Genomic DNA, 19,985 nt, shown 5'->3' with positions numbered 1-19,985 from the left:
GTATTGTTTAAAGCAAATAAAAAGGGGGTAAAGAATATTTGCAGCTGCTCTTGCAGAGAACCCAGGTTCAATTCCCAACAACCACATGATAGGGCAGAAACAAATGTGGCTCCAGTTTCAGGGTAGCAGACCCCCCCTTTGGCCTCTGAAGGCACTAGGTGTGCACACATAGTACTTTGAAGTAGTTGTAAACAAACATAAAAGAAAGAATATTTGTATCTATTCTTTGAGTATCTCAAACATGTATGTATACTGTTGCATTTTATAAAAATGACAGGGAAGCCAGAGATATGTTTGGTAGGGCGAGGTATGGCACAGGGGAAGGGGATGCCTCTGTGGGCCTATGCTGAGGCATCCCTTCTCCCTGAGCTACCAGCTACACCCAGCATAGTATAGAATAGAGTTTATTTAGGGCATGGGGAGGGGAGTTGAGGGGGTAGTAGAAACAGAGAAAGGTAGGGAGAGAGAGTAGAGGAGTAGAGGCCAGCTATGAAAACATGTAGAGAGAGGGGGGAGAGGAAGGGACAGAGAAGAAAGAGAGTGAAGAGGGGGCAAGCAGCCCCTTTTATAGTGAGTCAGGCATACCTGTCTGTTGCCAGTTAACTGTGGGGTGGAGCCTAGAAGAAATGCTAACATTCCTCCATTTCTGTTTAATTTAAAAAGGGGAAAATTAGAAAGAGGTGATGGTGAAGCAGGAATAGGGTCGTCATGATCTTTAGCTACTTCCTGCCGCCTTTGGGGCCACAGGTCTCTGGGAAACCTAAGAAGATGGGCATGTTGGTCCAATCTTAGGACAGTTGGCTGTTTCCTTGCTGTCCAGGGTCTGTGGAACCATCTGTGGATAGATAGGAAGGAGCAGGTCCAGTTGAAGCGTCTGTGTCTGTGAGAAAAATCGGAGCATCTGTGAGTGGCTTTTCTGGAGCTGTCTTGTGTGTAGCTTTGGAGATAAAAATCTTCTTAGGTGTACATTTGAAACCCTTGATTCTTGGTGGTTGGGGGTGAGGGGAGTCCCAAGCCCAGGAACAGGAGAGGAGAGGAATCCCACCCTCTGAAACAGGTAGCAAGTGGGAACTTTACGCTATTGATTGGCAGGTGTGCTTATCTGAATGCAGTCTATTTGGTCCATGAGAGGTAGATCTGAGTGAGTTTCCTGCAGCTTATAAGTTTACAAAAGAGATAAATTTGTTAACAGCATGAGCAGTCTTTAAGATGAGCTTAGGGAAGACAAAAAACTTTTCATGGAGCAGAAGGAGCAAGAAGAGTTTTCCCCTCTGTCTAGGAGACTGAATATACATAAGTTTAGTAAAATGAGAAAGAATCTTAAGTCCAATCTTGTTGTTAAAAGATAACCAAGGACACTTATATTTGAACTTGTGGTAGTGAAAGACCATCAGATAGTGGGATCTTTATTAGGGTTAGGCTAATTTATAAGAACTCTCCTGGGTAATATTAGGACAGTGCATAGCAAGGAGAGGAAATGTGAAGCATTTCGTCACTGGAAACTGAGTTTAGAAAAGGAAGTAACAGAAAGTTACATCTGTGAAAGCATACATATGAACCTGTGTATCGTTTATGGTGAAGTCTGTGAGCAAAGTAAACCTGTCTGTCTTTTTGAGATGAGATCTGGCAGGCTTAGCCAGCTGACAAGTTGACTAATGAGCTAATACAGTGGATTACCTTGGGGTAAGGAGCTAGGTCTGTTTTCTAGCTGTTGAGCTTAGTCAATGTAGTCAGAAATCTGGGAAGAATAAATTATAATATGCCATCGTGTATTAATTAAAACGACAGAGGTTGGTCTATAGTCCAATACCTAAACAGTTCCCAGGTCCTTGCGGTCTCCATGGCAACTTGTGCAGTGTCAGTCTGGCCTTCGGGTCCAGAAGACAAAAAGCTTTTTCCTGTGGAGTAGGTACTTGGGAAGGAAATGACGCCCCTTGACTTAGGCAATATGAGACATTTACCTGTCTAGGTGTCCTCTGTTGGTCCACAGTGTCCGCCAAGCCCTGGCAGCAGGCAAGGCAATGGAGCAGTGTGTCTGAGTGGTTATCAAACCACAATCCAGGGAGAATCTTTTTGCTGTGCTCATATCTTCTTAGAGACCTTGAGGGGGTCGCTGTTAAGCTTTGGGAGTCCCTGTCTGTTGTAAGCTTAAACATGCAATGTTACATTTAGCAGATTTCTGACAAGATTGGGAGCTGCTGTTAAGCATATTTGAGTTTGTTTAGTTACTTGTTCAGGAACGTATCTAGCAAATAAAGAGAGCACACTGTGACTTAAATAACAGTAGCAAAAAAACAAGGCTCAGCATATATGTTTAAGGCAGTGATCTTTAAACTTTTACTGTTTAGAAATCTCAGCCTTAGTTCCATCTTCCTTGAAACTCTTGTGCCTTGAGTGGCAGAAGTGAGTAATGCACAGGCTGAAATGCAAGAGAAGAAAGATGAGGCAGAGGTCCAAGTATCTTAGAACGAAACAGCAGAGACAAACATTCAGATGAATCTAAGCAGTGTAGTGTGAGGTGCTCAGCTCGGCTCAGCCATGAGGGTGTGGCTGAGCAAAGTCCCTGCAAGGGGGTGGGATGGATGGCTGTGGGAGCGGCTGTGCAAGGGCGGTCGAGAGTTAGTGCCTAAAGCATGTTCTAGTCTAGCAACTTTGCTCAGGAGGTGCGAAAGTGCTCGCACACGTGCCACGAAGCACCAGACAGTGGCATTGAACAGGCAGGGGATGAGAGAGAATGGAGAGCTGAGGATAAAAAACTGGGCAGCTTGGCTGAGCAGAGTTCTGGGCAGAGAGAGAACGGGGTGGTCGGTGGGGCAGATGGACACTTTTTCCTAGGGCAGGAACTGGTCTAAGGGAGGAGGGGAATGGCCTATCGAGAGTTGTTTTTACAGCGCCAGTTAAGTGGCCATGTAGAGAGATTGCTCTGTGGATATAGAGGCCAAGTTTGGTCTGTGAATTAGACAGGGAGGCGTCCAGGGATTGGGCGCTAACGCAAGCTGCCAAATCTAGCTTTACCAGGTTGTCATGCAGAAGCTAGTGGTTGAGTGGGCCCCGGGCCCACAGGAGAACAGTTTACCTACGTTTAGGATTTTTCTTCAGCAGCAACAGAAAACTGCTTCCGAGAGGGAGAGGGGGTCACCCAAATGTTAGAGGAACTAGAACAAGTGTCAGTGAGAAGACCAGTCATAAAGACTGAATGTCTTCATCCTCAAGGACACTATAGGATGGCTGCAAGCTAGGGAACATTTACACTGACTGGTAGGGGAGGGAGCTTACCAGTTCTCCAAAGTTTACATAGATTGGTCTAGTGAGCAATCTGGTGGCTGTCCATGTGGCAGCAAGAGATGTGAACCAGTGAGTTTCTAAATCTGAGTCTCGGCACCATTGTTGTGATTTAAAAAAAGAAAATGACACCAGGGATATGTTTGGTAGGGTGAGGTATGGTGCGGAGGAAGGGGGTACAGTGCCTCTGTGGGCCTATGCTGAGGCATCCCTTCCCTCACAGATGCCAGCCATTTGACAGGTATAAAATAGAATAGAGTTTATTTAGGGCCTGGGGAGGGGAGTTGAGGGGAGAGAGAGGGAGAGGGAGTGGGAGAAGGAGAGGGAGAGGGAGAGGGAGAGGGAGAAGGAGAGGGAGAGAAGAGGTCCACTTGTAGAGAGAGGGAGAGGGGGGAATGAGGGGAGAAGGGAACAGAGAGGGAAGAGAGGAAGAGAACGAGAAGGGGACAAACAGCCCCATTTATACTGAGTCAGGCACACCTGGCTGTTGCCAGGTAACCGTGTGGCAAATTCTAGAAGTGCTAACATACACAACGTATTTTGTTCATATCCACCTCTCACTTTCCACAACCAAATGGTATGGCCCAGGATGGCCCCAAACTGGCTATTCAGCCTTTACCTATTCAGTATAACTAGTGTAGTTCATGTATGTGACCCAGGCAGGTTCTCTGGTATGCAAATTTAACTTAACACCTAGTTTGCAATACTCAATACAGTGTACATGCTATGTAAATAACTGTTATACTAAAAAATAGTAGCACCTGTATATGTTAGAAACATACAGAATTTATTTTTTCTTTTATGTACGTTGGAGATTTGACTACATGTATGTCCGTGTGAGGGTGTCAGAGTCCCTGGAATGGGAGTTATAGACAGTTATAAGCTGCTGTGTGGGTGCTGGGAGTTGAACCTGGGTCCTCTGGAATAGCAGCCAGTGTTCTTAACTGTTGATCCATCTCTGGAGCTGCAAAAGATACAGAATTTTTAAAAACAATTTTTTTAAGGGGGCTGGGGATTTAGCTCAGTGGTAGAGCGCTTACCTAGGAAGCGCAAGGCCCTGGGTTCGGTCCCCAGCTCCGAAAAAAAAAAGAACCAAAAAAAAAAAAACAATTTTTTTAAATGAGTCTGACTGGGTCTATGAATGGAGAACCCATAAACATATGCTGTTTTGTTTCTATGGGTCATGGCTTAAGGAAAATATAGGTAGTATAGAAACAGCAGTTGTTTAGGGAGAGTGGGGAGATTAATTCACCTACCCCAAATTCTACAGAATATAATCAGAAGTCCCTGGAATATTGTTTGAACCCATTCAGCTAGATACTGCTTCTGCCAATAAGTTTTTACTTTTTTTGTTTTGGGTTTTTTTTGAAATTGATTTTTGTGTTTTGTCTACATGTATGAATGTGTACCACGTGTATGCCTAATACCCACAGAGGTCAGAAGAGGGCATTTAACTTCCTGGATGGTTGTGAGCCACCCCATGGGTGCTGGAAACCAAATCCCAATACTCTGAAAGAGCCACAGTGTTCTTAACTAATGAGCTGTCTTTTCAGTCTGGTCTTTGATAGACTTGGTGACAAAGATATAGGCCAGATTAGACCAGATTAAAAGTAGGTAAAGGCAGGTTTATTAGGAGGAAGTGTAAGATTCAAAGTGAGCCTTAGCTACTAGGAGACCGCCAAATGAGTTCGAGAAGGGAGTTCGATGCAAAAGCAAGAGGTCTATTATTCCAACACGCTGGGGTCATACTGACCAGAGGAGAGGCAGCCCCTTCTCTCTCTTTCATAAGAGAAGGGTCATTTCACAATGGGCTGGGTCCTTCCTCCTTGATCACTAGTTGAGAAAATGCCTTCTTTTTATACAATTTTTGAGGGCAGATTATAGGAACAACAACTAGGCACATGGTGATTGTTGGTCCTGGTGACCTTTACATTAATTGACTGGGCAAGTAGGGGGACTCAGGAATCCTCCCGAAGGCCTGGTGGGAAGTTCTAAGTCAGGGTTCTCTATCGTTACCCCTTTTTCTTGCGAGTGCTTCAATCTTGAAGCAATTAACCATGTTCTGTTAACTCATAGGTAGAATCATTGAGAGGTATATCTTCATACTGTTGTCTAAGTATCATTGGCTGTACTGTGTTAATGTGTTCTCTAATAAAAGTAACTAAGTGATTTCAAATGCAAGGTCCAAAGCTTAGCAGCAAAAGCAGAATAATCAAGGGTCCAGCTAGGGTCAACACTAAGGTAGTGTCTTAGTCAGGGTGTCCATTCCTGCACAAACATCACGATCAAGAAGCAAGTCGGGGAGGAAAGGGTTTATTCAGCTTACTTCCACATTGATGTTCATCACCAAAGGAAGTCAGGACTGGAACTCACACAGGGCAGGAAGCAGGAGCTGATGCAGAAGCCATGGAGGGATGTTATTTACTGGCTTGCATCCCCTGCTTTACTCAGCTTGCTTTCTTATAGAACCCAAGACCACCAGCTCAGGGACAGCACCACCCACAATGGGCTGGGTCCTTCCTCCTTGATCACTAGTTGAGAAAATGCCTTACAGCTGGGTCTCATGGAGGCATTTCCTCAAGGGAGGCTCCTTTTGCTGTGATAACTCCAGCTTGTGTCAAGTTGACACACAAAACCAGTCAGTAAAGGTAGTTAGCCATGGGGAAGAATTAAACCAGGATTTACACCACCCCGACTCTGTCTTTCTCTCCATTTCTTCAGGTCAGCCCCTCTCATACGTTAGCCATTGAGTCTTTAAGTACACCTGAGTGGTCTATGTAGAAACAGCACTCCTCATTGAGTGCAGCCCATAAACCTCCCTATTGAAGGAACAATAAGTCTAATCCTCTACAGTCCTAGAGCACCACTTCTGAGAGGGAAGTGAGTGACTCCTGGAGATGAGAGGTGGAAGTTTCAATCCTCTCGATATCTAAGTTTGCCTGTAAACTGTTATAGTTTTCTTTTTTTTTTTTTAATGTTAGCACAGTTATCCCAGTGCCGACCAGGGCTGACTCTACCCCTAGAATTAATGTTAAAGTCAAAGAGATAGGTTCTCTCCTTTGTCTCATAAGGTCTTTCTCAATTTGTCTTACAAAGGCTCTTAATACTATTTTCTCTGAATAATAGATTATGTGGGGCACTAATTGAACCAAAATATAGAACCCATCTGAGGTAGAAGGATTGAGAATCATCCCATTCATGCAAAGGGGTCAGTCTTGTCGAACAGTCCCACCATGTCTGTTCTGGGGGAATAATCTATTTGGAATAAACTATGGGAACGGTCCCATTGCAGACTGGGTCAACTTTTAACTTGAGGGGGTTGGTGTCCCTTTGAACCCTCCTTTTTGGTACAGCTGGAGCCAGGTAGTCTTTAGTGGAGAAGCAGGTCTGGTGTGAGTGTAGTGCACTCAGGTGGTGATTTCATTTGATGGCAGTTGGTGTGGTCAACAGGATGTCCTTTTCACCTGGGTTTAAGCACACCTTGGTGAAATCTCTTCACATAGACCCAGTCTCATCGCCTTTTAGTTCTGTGATAGCTGCCAACGGTAGGCTGGGCACAATGGGGGCTGGAATATCGTATATAATTTCAAAGTGGGTTAGTCTCATCTGGCAAGGAGAATTTTTTTTTACCTGATATAGGACAAAGGGAAGGAGCATCACCTAGTCCCCACCACCCTCTAAGGCTAATTTAGTTAAGATCCTCTTTTATTGTCTTATTATTCTTTCCATCTGCGCTGAAATTTGGGGCCGGTATACACAATGCAATTTCCAATCTGCCCCAATGAATTTTGCTGCATCCTGATTTATCTTGGACACAAATATCAGTCCACTGTCTGACCCTATCATCTGAGGAAATCTATACCTGGATAAGATATCCTCTAGTGATTTCTTGGCCACTATCTTTGCTGTTTCAGCTTTGGTTAGGAACGCCTCTGTCTCTCTGGAGAAAATGTCCACAAATACCAGCAGATACTTAGAGCCATATCTTCTCTACTTGATCTCTGTAAAATCAATTTTCCCAGTAGGCCCCCAGTCTCTTACCTCACAGTCAGGAATTTGGGTGTTTGGGGTTCCTGGGAGTGTTGGTGAGTGACTCTGTGGATCTTTCTGAGAACAGTCCTTGTTAACGAGGCGAGTAATATTAGCTTACCTTCAGCCACCACCAGCCAATTTAATTTCTTCTTCTGCATATCTCAGTTGCTCTGGGTGGTTCAGGCAGGAGAGTGGCCAATCTAGAGATGGCCGCTTCCTTTAAGGCTACCTCCTCAGCAGCTTTATCAGCCAGGCTGTTACCTCTAGCCATTGATTCTTTTTTGGTACCCTGTAGAATTTTATCTTTATTTTTGACAGTTCTTCCTTCTGCTGTTAGGAGCCCTCATTCCTGATAAATGGCCCCGTGCATACGAACAGTTGTAAATGCATATCTGGCTGTCCCTGCAGATTCTAACAGCCAGTCCTTTCCCCATGATAATGGCCTGTGTTAATGACTTTCATATCTCCAGTGGCTAGATAATTGGCTGGGCTGGTAGGGGGACTCAGGGACCCTTCCTAAGGCCTGCTGGGGAGTTCTAAGTCGGTTCACATATCTCAGGGATGGAGACCAGTGAAGTCACACATCCAGGTTAAAGCAATGGGGGTTTATAGAGCTTAGACAGGACTGATGACAGGCCAGCTCTGCTGGGATTGTGTCCATATATGGTTTAAATGGGCGGGCACTTCTGGGTGAGTTAGTAGAAACTGGGGGGACGAGGGGTGATGACATGTTAGCCCAGAGTTTTCTCCGAAGGATGGGGGAGTTTTCCCTTGTGGGTAGGGTTCAGGGAAGAAAGGCAGATGGGGTTTCTCAGCTTGTTCAGGGAATGGGCAGGGGTTCCAGCCTGTCTTGAACTTAGATCGGCCTGCCTTTACTTCTCAAGTGCTGGGATTAGGGTGTGTGCCGCTATATCCAACCCACCTTTTTGTTTTTAAACGTAGTCTTGTTGAGTATCCCTGGGTGGACTGACACAGGAAATCTTTGTGCCTCCGCCTCCCTAGAGCTGGGTGGGCATGCACTATGGTGCCCAGCTTTCAACAAATATTTGAAAAGAGTGCCCTGTCCACCAGCACTGTGCTGCTGCTTGCTGGGCAGTGAGCAGGACTGAAGAGTCTGAGAACTTCCTTGCCAGATCCCCAGGGTGTGTGTGTGTGTGTGTATGTGTGTGTGTGTGTGTGTGTGTGTATAACGGTTGTGAAGTTGTTCTGCAGGTCTGAAGCACGATGGAATTTCAGGGATGGGATAGTTTCAGTAAATACAATTGTCATTTGACCCCTATAGCAAGCTCATGTTGGGACTTGTCCTGCTATTTGGGATATTTTGGAGACACATTCATCATGAACAGGAAGTCAGCCATAGAAGGATGGGAGACTTTCTGCAGCTCTGCTAGCAGGGACCATGGAGAGGAAGGAGGAGGAGCTTAAACGAAGTCACTGGAATCAGGCAGCTATGGCTGAGGTACGTTGAAGTCTCTCTGAACTGAATCACTCCTACAGGAAAAGCAGCATCCCTCTGGTTTGTTCTCCCTGTGACTCACGAGCAGTCTTTTGGGGGTGGGGGGATGGCTTAAGATAGGATCTCAACTTTGCAGCTCAAGATGGCCTTGAATTCAGACTTTATACTTCAGTCTCTTAATTTACAGGTAATACCTGGGTCAGAGGGACAGCCAGACGGCACCAAAGTAAGCAAGTGTCACTTCCAGAATATAGGGCCCTTAGTCAGCGTGTTCCTCTGAATGAGAATGGCTCCCATGGTCTCATGTTCGAATACATGGTCTCAGGTTAGTGGAACTATTGAGAAAGGATTAGGAGGTGTGGCCCTATTGAAGAAGGTGTATTGGGGCAGGCTTTGAGATTTTAAAAACTTTCCACCATCCCCAGTGTGCTCTCTGCCTCTTTCTTGAGGTTTGAGGTGTGAGCTCTTGGCTGTTGCTGCCAACATGCCTTCACTCCACCATCATAGATGCTAACCTTTGGAACAGTGAACCCAATTACATTTTCTTTTGTAGGTTGTCTTGGTAACAGAATTTTATCACAGCAATAGAAAAGGAACTTAGAGAGCATGGAAGAATGGAGTGCAGTCAGACTAGATGCCTGTTTGGCATATAATCCAGATGCAGGGCACAGATCTTCCAAAATTTGTTTTTATAAACACCATCTAGTACCTCTAGGTCAGTGGTTCTCAGCCTTCCTAAAGCTGCAACCCATTAATACATTAATGTGGTAGCCCCAGCCATAAAATGATTTTAAAGATGTAGTTTTATTTTCTCTGTATACTTTGCCTGTATGTATGTATGTATGTATGTATGTATGTATGTGTAACATGTGTGTGTGGTTCCTTCACAGATCAGAAGGGCTCTACCTCTGACATTTGTGAGTCAGTCTGTGGTGCGGGGATCCAAACATGGCTCCTGTGTAAGAGCAGCGATGTTCTTAGTCCCTGGGCTACAAATCCCACTCCAGATCTGCATAGTTTTAACTTTAGGTTGTTTTTGAGACAGGGTCTCACTGTGCACCTCTGACTAGCTTGGAACTTACTGTGTAGACCAGGCAGGCCTTGAGGTCCTGGACTCCTTCTGCCTCTGCCTGAAGTGCTGGACTTAAAGGTGTGTGCCACTGTCCCAGCTTGTATGTAGACTTCAATATGGAACAGGTATTCCGAGGCTCTTTTTAAAATGTTATTATAAGGGTTGGGGATTTAGCTCAGTGGTAGAGCACTTGCCTAGCAAGCGCAAGGCCCTGGGTTCGGTCCCCAGCTCCAAAAAAAAAAAAAAAAGAAAGAAAAGAAAAGAAAAGAAAAACAAAACAAAACAAAACAAAAAAAAAACAGTAAAATGTTATAAGTGACTACACAGCTGGGCAAGAGATACAGAGCAGACACAGTCACAGGAACTCACATAGCACAGTGTAGACAGATCCAGCAAGTGATTCCAGCCCCACCCTCTTGGATTATAATAGTGTGGCTGCCTCCTTCCTCACATCTATGCACTGGGGTTGTGCTGTCTGAGGAGGCGTTATGTTACCGTGGAAGTGTGCATGGGTGAGGGGGTGTCGCCTGACTGCTGGGTCCGTGTGTTTGTATTTCTACTTGTTTCCATGATTGAAAACTTCTATAAAGAACACAGAGCTGAGTGTGGTGGCTTATACTTGTAATCCCAGCACCAGGAGGTCCAGCCTGAGGTACAGTGTGGGACCCTGTCTCTAAACAACAAGAACAAGAACAGCAAAGTCTTCCAAAGTCTTATTTTTGGCCAGGCATGGTGGTGCACACCTTTAATCCCAGCACTCTGGATCTCTGTGAGTTCTGGGACAACCAGGACTGTCTGGAAACGCCAATCTTGAAAAACAAAACAAAACAAAAAAAATTTTTTCACTTTTTTTGAGACAGGGTCTCTCTACATAGCCCTGGTTGTTGGGGAACTTTCTGGGTAGAGCAGGCTGGCCTTGAGCTCACAGAGATTGCTGTAGCTCTGCCTTCCGAGTGCTGAGATTAGAGGCTCCACACTTGGCTCCTTAAAATCTAAACTGACAAGGAGATGGACGTTAGGGTTGGCCGGCCTGGGGCTCCTGCTCCCGGTGTGGCCTAACATCCTGTCACTTTACAAGGCCCTGCCTGGGTCTTCACCTAGGGGTGGAGGGTTTGCTCTAGTCAGGCCTGCTGGGGCTCACGGCTGCCCCTGAGTGACTGACAGTGTGTTTCATTTCAGGAGTTTGTGACCCTCAAGGATGTAGCCATGGATTTCACCTTGGAAGACTGGGAAGACCTGGAGTCAGAGCTGGGCCAGAGAGACCTGTTCTGGGATGCAACATTGAACAACTACCAGGACCTTTTCTCCTTTAGTAAGTGTCATCCTGTCGGGGGTCCTACTCACTGCCCTGCTCTGTGCCAAGTCCCCACGGGATGCTGTCCTGGCACTTGGGCTGGCAGTGCTGTCATCTGGTGCACAGTGCACAGGAGGCCTGCTCTGGTCCCTGCCTGGCTTCCTGCATCTTCCTGCCCTTTCCTGCTTGTACTCGTAGAGCCTCTCCTTCAGCATCCTGTGCGTCCTTCGCCCACACAGCTCAGCCCCGTCAGAACACAGTCCTCACTAAGCCAGGATTCTCCTGTGGCTCCCAACATAGTCTAACTCCCTGCTGTGTCATCTGGAATGGGAGCTCCCTGGGGTGAGGAGTGGTGATCTGTTCTCTTCACTGGGTATAACAGTCCTCACGTCGTTGCTGGGGATCCTGACAAGTACTGTTCAGCTGTGGAAGTCACTATGCCTGAGCCCCACCCTGTGCTTAGTGAGTCTACAGCAGTCTTCTGCTCAGCTCCCCAGTCAGTCCCCTCTTGGCCAAGTATTCCGAAACAGCTAAAGAAAGGAGTAGTCTTCCCGGCTGTGCTCCCTAGCTTAGCGATTGACTAGGGGTATCGGAGAGCCCAGCCTGTGGTCAGACGCATCAGCTATGACTCACTGCAGTGGAAGGACACGGGTTGCAAGAATGTAAGCTTACAGAGCCTACATTGCAGCCACATGGATGCTCTGAGTCTTCAGCAGTGGGAGCATTGCTGGCTAGGATCATGTCAACCTGTCACAAGCTGGGGTCATTGGGAAGAGGGAACCCCAGTTAAGAAATTCTCCTACCAGGCAAAAGTGTGGTGCATTTTTAAATTATTGGTATGGGAGGGCCCTGCTCACCATGGGTGGTGTCCCTCCTGGGGTGGTGATCTTGGGTGCTATAAGACAGCAGGATGAGAGCAAGCCAGTAAGTACCACAGGTACTTGCATTAGTTCCTGTCTCTAGGTTCCTGCCTTTTCTCAGCGATGAAAGTTGATCTGAGTTATTAGCTAAAATAAACCCTTTTCTTCACAAGTTGCTTTTGGTCATGGTGTTTTATCAAGAGCAGTAGAAACCCTACTAAGTCAGGAGGTGACCTGACGCTTGTTCCTGGGTCCCTTTTTCCTAAATCGCAGAAAGAAAGCAGGACTTGAGTGTGAACCATGCTGGGATAGGAGCATTCCCCAAATTCAGCTGTGCTAGCATGGCTCTCTAGTGGGGCAGCCAAGGCTGCCAAATCCACTTTCTAGATTCACAGTAAGAAGGCAGAGGCCCTCTACTCCAGATAATGGTAATCAAGTTATGCTGGATGATCAGAGAGGAGGGTCCTCCAGGATGACATAAGGTCTTGCAGGCAACAGGGAGGTCCAGCCTCTGATGGATTGAATCCCAAACAGCTGTGCAGAGGCATAATTCTTGACTGTTACACAAAACTTAGTTTTAGGGTAAATTTCAGGCCTTATTGTGTACCGTTTGCAGTACAAGATGTTCCAGGTTTGCCAGAAGCATCTTGTGACTAAAGTTATGCAGAAAACAACTCTATAAATCACAGAGAGCAATCCCTGTTCTCTACAGTGATTTCTTTGAGTACTTCCAGAAAACAACTACTTCATTCTGATGTTTACCCCAGATTCAGTGACTGCTAGCTTTCCCACTCCTCCCTGCGTGCATCTGCAGGTTCCACACAGCAGAGCTCCTGTCACTACCGCCTGCCTCATGCTCAGGGCCTCTCCTCTGATGCCTCCAGGTTTCATTTTCCAGAAAGCAACAGTGCTTTAGCCCAAAGAATAAGCAGAGAAGAAGGCAGTGTGCTGTGGACCCCTCTCCATGGGGTTTTATCATACTCGGGCAGCTCTCCTTACCTGCCACCCGGTGTGCAGTGACAGAAGCAGCTCTGGGGGTCTTCCGTCAGTGTCTCCCAGGTCTTAAGCTGTAGCCCACAGTGAAAAGTGCGTTGACCCTGACTCCTACACAGATCTGAATGGTGTATAGGCCAGAAAGTTCCTGCTGCGCATCTAGCTGCCTTCCGCATGTTCACTGACAACAAGATTGTTCTTTCTCAGCACACCCTCCGCAACCCAGCCTGATTTTCCAGCCAGATGTCAGGGAAGAGCTGGAAGCTATAGTCAGAGGAGGCCCAGAAGCCACCAGTGATGGTGAGTGGGAGGAGGGGCCCTGCACTCTCCACTGTGACCTCCAACTGAGACTGGCCCAGCCCCTAGCATGTCTGTCTACTGTCACACATCTTGATGCCCAGCCTCCACCCTTTCCCCGTTGTCTTCTGATGCTGTAGAGGTGCCCTTGCTTGCTAGGCCTTCAGAACAGGCATCTTGGTGCCTCTAGAGCCTTTTTACTCCAGGGCTCAGTAAGGGGATGCCCTCTACTCCCAAGTCAACGTATGCACCCCCATGCCTTGTGGCCTCAAGCATGTGGACTTCTGGTTTACATCTTCTGCCTTTGTCCTGGCTCAGGCACAGCTACATTTGGGAGTAAGTCAGGCCATAGCCAAATGCTGTCCGGCATAGCTACTCTGTCATTTCCAGTGCCAGGCAGCACACACTATGTGATGGCCCTGATGGAACTGTTTGCTACACCGGGGCATGGGAGGCTTCCTACAGTATTCCTCTGTCACCATAAGGAAGACTCAGAACCAGAGACCGCAGGTCTAGCTTCACCCATCTGGACAATCCTCGACCTGTTCCTTGCTTACTGCCACCAGGGAGATCATTAATGGGAGCTCTGTGCTCCTTCCTGCTTGTGTTACTGTTCCTCAGTGGTGAACGACCTAGGCCCATGCTCCCCAGATCTCAGTTCTGTTTCTGCCACCTCGTCATACAGACTATTGCCAAGCAGAGACAGCCAAACATGCATGTACACACATGTGCATACATTTATTTGCAGGTCTCCAATAGTAACATGCTGAGCTATCCCCCATGTCTTTCTCTGCTGCAACATACGGAACTATAATGAAAAGTTCTTAGCTCACTGACCTTTGTAGTCCCAGGACCCCTTCTCATTCATAGCACAAGAGGGGCCTGGTACTTGTTGGTTGATATGTTCTATGCAGGGGGTGAATATGAGCAAAGGTCTGGGGAAGAGGAAACTGGAGACCAGTGTAGGCTGAGAGCAGCAGCCTGGTGACAGTGTAGGGCAAGAGACAGATTGAAGTCCAAGAGACACTGAACAGTCTCTGAGATGCTCAGTGGCTAGGGAGCCACACCATAGAAGGCACTGATTTGGAAGATGATGACGATGGTACAGGATGTTAGGAGAGGGGGCAACAACAGTGTAGGGAGAGCAATGGAAGATGCAAGGAGCATGTGCTGTGGTGCGCAGGGATATGGGTTAGATAAGGGCAGAGCTGCTGTGCCACTTCCTTAACTGTGGGAAATAAGTTGCCCACTTTGGACTCCAGAGGGGCTCACGTGCTCCTGCCTTCAAGGAAGCATACCACAAATGTAAACTATTGCTATCCTGTGAGCATCTTCTCTCTCTCTCTCTCTCTCTCTCTCTCTCTCTCTGTGTGTGTGTGTGTGTGTGTGTGTGTGTGTGTGTGTGTGTGTTCCAGCTGACACTGAGGACAGTGAAGGATCCATAGTAGACCTGAGTTATTCAGTGCTCAGCCTCTGAGAGCATGGGCCAGTGAGGTGTGGGTAGTCAGGGAAGTCTTAGCCTGGGGAAGTGATACACTAGGTATTAAAGGACACCCAGAGGTATCAGGTTCGAGGGTATCTGAGCCCACAGAACTAGTCATAGCATTGAGAAAAGGAATGACTCCCTTGGGGCTGTCGTGAGATAATGCTGGGCTGGTATGCTGCTTGTATTTCTCTTTTCCAAGAACCATGCTTTGGAAGGGATAATCAGAGCAGTGTCCGCTCGCTTTACTGGACAGTTCCAGGGCTAATGTGGAAGAATGAACAAAGGTGGGGGCTGACAAGAAACCAGGGACCAGATTCTTAGTTGATAATGATAGAGACAGGAAAGGAAAAGGGTTGAGACAGCTCCAGGGTGGTCTGAAAGAAATAAAAGAAATTAGTGCCTGAGTCAAGGTAGGATGTTGGCCCTGGGTTCTAGGATGAAGGACTGGGTACATGTGAAAGATGTCCCTGTCATCAGGGACCCAGGATGTCTTGGGTAGGATTTTGATACTGTGTGGTATAGAGGGAGGAGGGGAAGGAGGCATGCCTGCCGGGTTTTTTAGTGACCTTGGTTTCATGGTTATGAGGATCATGGCCAAGGCTCTTAGCTCCCTGTGTGTCCACACGAGCTTCCCCTTTCTTACTTCCTGCCATTTCCATCCGGAACATCACTGACAGACACAGAGCCGGCACACCTTTTCTCATGTCTGTTTTCAGGCAGCAGCATGGTTGTCCCACTGGCCCAGAGAACAGAAGGCATTTGTATACCACCCCGTCTCTCTTTCTCTTCCAGAAGCGACTGAGGCCAAGAACCCTCCTTTGCAGAGTGGTTTCTTGGAAGAAGACCTCTCTCAGATTATGGAGATATTTTCCACGGAGGAACTCAACTTTGAATCCTGTATAGGTGAGAACTGGTTCGATAGTTTTCTAGGAGACCCAGAAAGTCTTCCAAGACCTGACATCAGCAACAAGGAAAGCCCAACAGATCGTAGGTGTCATGAGTCCGAGAGTGGCCTCAGTCCTGGACCTCCCCATTGCACAAGAGAGGGTGCTGTGATGTCTGATAGTCCTGAAAAGAACCTCGATCCAGTGATACTGAAGGAGTCCAGGAGTGACCTGAGCCAGCAGGACTCTGTCCAGGGACAAGAGAAGCTATATAAGTGTAGTGAGTGTGGGAAAAGCTTCAGCCAGAGTTACCACCTCATCCAGCACTGGGTCATCCACGCCAGGGGGGAACTTCCTGCATGGCAGGAGCAACCAGGAGCTCTCAGTAAGGGCGCTCTCCTTCTCATGCAGCCAGGAACTCAGACGAGCTCCGAGTCCTATGTGTGTCAGGAGTGTGGCAAAAGCTTTAGTCAGAATATGTACCTCCAGTGGCATCAGAAAATCCACACTGGAGAAAAACTTTGTAAAACTCAAAGTGACAACCTAGAAAAACCCTCTAAGGGTCCGAGTGATGAGCCCGGAAAGCAGCTGGTGAGTGAAGCTGCTGACTCAGCAAAACTGTGTGACAGCCGAGGTTGGGACCAAGAAAAACCACCTACTAATAAAAGACATGACCGAGAAGACCTGCATAAGGGTCAGTATGGTGACAGTCCATCCGTTCTGCATCCAAAGCCTATCAAGCATCAGAAAACTGCTACACGTGCTAAGTGCTTCAGATGTAGGAGGTGTGGCAAGACTTTCAGTTGGGCCTTTCATCTAGCTGACCACCAGAAAGTCCACACCCAGAGACTCTATGGATGTACTTCATGCCCTGCAGTCTTCAACTTGAGGAAACATTTCTTCCAACATCGCAAAACACATTTTGCCAAAACTGTCTTTGAGTGTCAAGAGTGCAGAAAGCTCTTTAATCGGAGGTCATCACTCATTAAGCACCAGGCTGTTCATACAGGAGAGAAACCATACAAGTGTAATGAATGTGGTAAAGCTTTCAACCACTTCTCCACCCTGAAGATCCACCAGAGGATTCACAGCGGAGAGAAGCCCTACACCTGCAGTGAGTGTGGGAAAACCTTCTCCCGTAGAACAGCCCTTACTGAGCACCATCGAGTCCACTCAGGCTTCAGGCCCCACCAGTGTCCGGTGTGTCCCAGGAGGTTTAGCCGTCCCTCACACTTGACTCGACACCAGCTGAGTCATGCTGCAGAAAGGCTCTTTGGCTGTGCTAAATGCAAGGAGACCTTCGGCCATAAAGAGCAGCTGGAGCGGCACTATAAAAGCCACACCATCGAGTGCTCGTACGAATGTAAGCAGTGTGGAGAACACTTCATTTGCAGCTCAACTCTGAATTGCCACCTGAGCATACATATCAGAGAAAATACAAGTGAGAAAGTTTCGGGTCAGCACTCACAGCACACTGAAAAATGCTTTAAGAATACCAAGTGTGGAAAAGCCTTTAACCACAGCAAATACCCAGAGCAGCATGAGAAGATTCATGCCAAGGTGGCATCCTGTGAGCAGAGCCCGTGCAGGAACACCTGCGACCAGAGTATGCAGCCCATTCACTGTCAGAGCAGTTGTGCTGCTGTAAAACCAAACAAATGCACTGAGCCTGAGAAATGCATTCGTAACACCTCTGTCAGCCAGCACCAACCTTCCCAAAGCGAGCCACCCTTTAAGTGTAACACATGCAACAGGACCTTCAAGCAGAGTGCCCACCTCTCAAACCATCAGTTGATTCACACCACAGAGAAACCCTTTAAATGCAAGGAATGTGACCGGGCCTTCAAGCACAGTAACTACCTCATTCAGCACCAGAAAATTCATTCTGTAAAGGACTTTGAGTGTAGTGAGTGTGGGAAAAAGTTTCATCAGAAATCATGCCTTTCTAAGCATCAGAAAATCCACTCAGGACAGAAGCCCTTTAAATGTGCTGACTGTGGGAAAGCCTTCATTTTCAGTGCCCAGCTCATCCGACACCAGAGAATTCACACTGGAGAAAAGCCTTACGTTTGTCAGGAGTGTGGGAAAGCCTTCAGCCAGAGCTCATGCCTTACTCTTCACCTGAGGACTCACACAGGTGAGAAGCCATACACATGTAGCACATGTGGGAAAGCCTTTTCTCAGAAGGCAAATCAAAGGAAGCACGAGAGGACTCACAGTGGTGAGAAGCCTTGTGCCTGTGACGTGTGTGGGAAAAGCTTTGGCTTCAGCACCCATCTCAGGCAACACCAGAGAATTCACACCAAGGAGAAGCCACGGTGTCAAGACTGTCATAAAGCCTTTCACAGCTTCTCTGCTCTGAGCGAACATCAGAAACTTCACACTTGTACAGCAGCAAGTACCACTGCCCAGAGCCACCTGCTCACAGCAGAGGCCCGTGCCTCTGAAGGCCCTCATTTGGAGCCAGCCATTGAAACTAGCACACTGCAAACCTCCCCTCCCCACAGTCCTAATAAAAATCAATGAGGCAGATTGGACAGACGCATCCCATCCAGACCAGCGGTTCTCAACTTCCCTGATGCTCCAACCTTTTAAGACAGTTCCTCATTCTGTGGTGACTTCCAGACATAAAATCATTTTGTTGCTACTTCATGTCTCTAATTTTGTTACTGTTAGGAATTGTAATGTAAAGTTTTCCAGTGGTCTCAGGAGACCCCTGTGAAAGGGTCTTTCCACCCACAAAGGAGTCGAGACCCATGGGTTGAGAACTACTGATTTAAGAAGCTGTGCAGTGCCAGGATTCGCTGGGAGACCTTAGAGCCAGTCCACCTGAATTGAATTCCAGCTCCGTCTTCCTAATTAGCCTTGTGAAAACCATAGAAGTTTATTAGTACTTCAGTTTCCTCATCTATAAATGGGCATAACATCTGTATTCCTCAGGGCTGTGGTGAGGATAAAATTCTGAGCACCTGAGACCTGACACACAGAAAGTGGCCACTATTGATGAACCATGGATGAGCGTCTAACGATAGCACAAAAACATTTTTTATGATAAAGATGAAAACTAGTAAAGTGTTCCCTATGGCTAATGTTCACTGGCTTTTTTTAAGAATTATTTAATTTATGTATGTGAGTACACTGTAGCTGTCTCAGACACACCAGAAGAGGGCATCAGATCCCGTTACACATGGTTGCGAGCCACAGCATGTGTGAGATTAGGAACAAGGACTGGACTGATGAGGTTAGGATGTCTCTGCCTGTGGTTACAGCAAAATAAAGCTGCACCTGTTCCAAAGATACAGAAAAAGTACATACTGCGAAAGCCTGCAACCTGGCGGAGTAAGATGGAGGGTCTCCACATGGAGGTGAGGAAGGGGCGTCCATACTTTACGATTATACTTTATGGCAAACGGGCATACAGAATACAAACCAAGAGGCAGGAAGAAGCACACTCAAGAGAAACTGAGTTTCTGAGCTATTCAGATAAAAGGAATTGGTACTTTCATATTTCTAGGCATGTTTCAAATTATCCTTTATAATGAGCATAAGTTACTTGACCAAAAATTTCATGCATGCATAAAGGTGCCTAGTGTCACTGACAAAAACCCTCAGGAAGCTACTTTCCCCCTTTTGGATGAAAATGCCAAAGCCTGCCCAGTCGGCAGGGAAGCCTGGCTTCCACTGTTCCAGCATGGCAAGGAAGGGCGAGCTAGCCCATTCTCCTCAATCGTGGACCCCATCTCCACTTACATAGCTACTGGTTTGTGGGTTTTCCTGTCTGCTCAACACCCTGGGTGCTTTGGCAAAGGGAGCCAACTAGAGTCTTCTTTGGGACTTACAAACATGGTTGCTAGGTAGAGCATCTTTGAGCAGGTGGTAACCATGTAAGCTGCCACTTGGGGAGGCCTGGAGAGTGAAGCTAGAGATGGAAAGAACATGCGTAGGGTGAGAAGAAAACCAGAAAAGCCAGGCAATGCCATTTAAACCTTACATTCATCTGTGCCCCATTACTGAAGCACTTCCCAGTAATATAAGTTCTTAAAAAAAAAAAGACTTAAGTTCTCAAGGCTGGAGGGATGGCTTAGTGGTTCGGAGCATATACTTACTGTTATTGTAGAGGACGTGAGCACAGTTCCCAGCACTCATGTCTGCTGGCTCACAACCATCTGTAACAATATCTCCAGGGGACCCAGTGCCCTATTTTGGCTTTCTTGGGTATCTGCACCCAAGGGTACATACCCATACATACATATACACATATAATAAAAAAATAAAATCCTTAAAAAAAAAAAAAAAACTTGGCATCGGGCAGTGGTGGTGCACCTTTAA

The 19,985-nt window shown here is 46.9% G+C and overlaps 1 protein-coding gene across 5 annotated transcripts in view; it reads left to right on the top strand.

The window, feature by feature from the left end:
- Positions 1–19,985, top strand: part of Zfp473 (zinc finger protein 473) — a 21,177-nt gene extending 1,192 nt beyond the window's left edge. The window contains exons 2-5 of one of the 5 annotated variants that reach the window (XM_087654685.1): positions 8,597–8,773; positions 11,022–11,154; positions 13,197–13,289; positions 15,565–19,985. In XM_087654685.1, the coding sequence (XP_087510811.1) occupies positions 8,714–8,773; positions 11,022–11,154; positions 13,197–13,289; positions 15,565–18,182 (2,904 nt within the window). In that variant the 5' untranslated portion in view covers positions 8,597–8,713 and the 3' untranslated portion in view covers positions 18,183–19,985. The remainder of the gene's footprint in view (positions 1–8,596; positions 8,774–11,021; positions 11,155–13,196; positions 13,290–15,564) is intronic. The other 4 variants (NM_001427711.1, XM_087654687.1, XM_087654695.1 and 1 more) reach the window with 4 other exon arrangements.

This window comes from Rattus norvegicus, chromosome 1 (assembly GCF_021556685.1).
Source record: "Rattus norvegicus strain SHRSP/BbbUtx chromosome 1, alternate assembly SHRSP_T2T, whole genome shotgun sequence".
Taxonomy (NCBI): Eukaryota; Metazoa; Chordata; class Mammalia; order Rodentia; family Muridae; genus Rattus; species Rattus norvegicus.
Note: the sequence above shows the minus strand (reverse complement) of the source record. Positions and strands in the feature narration are given on the sequence as shown.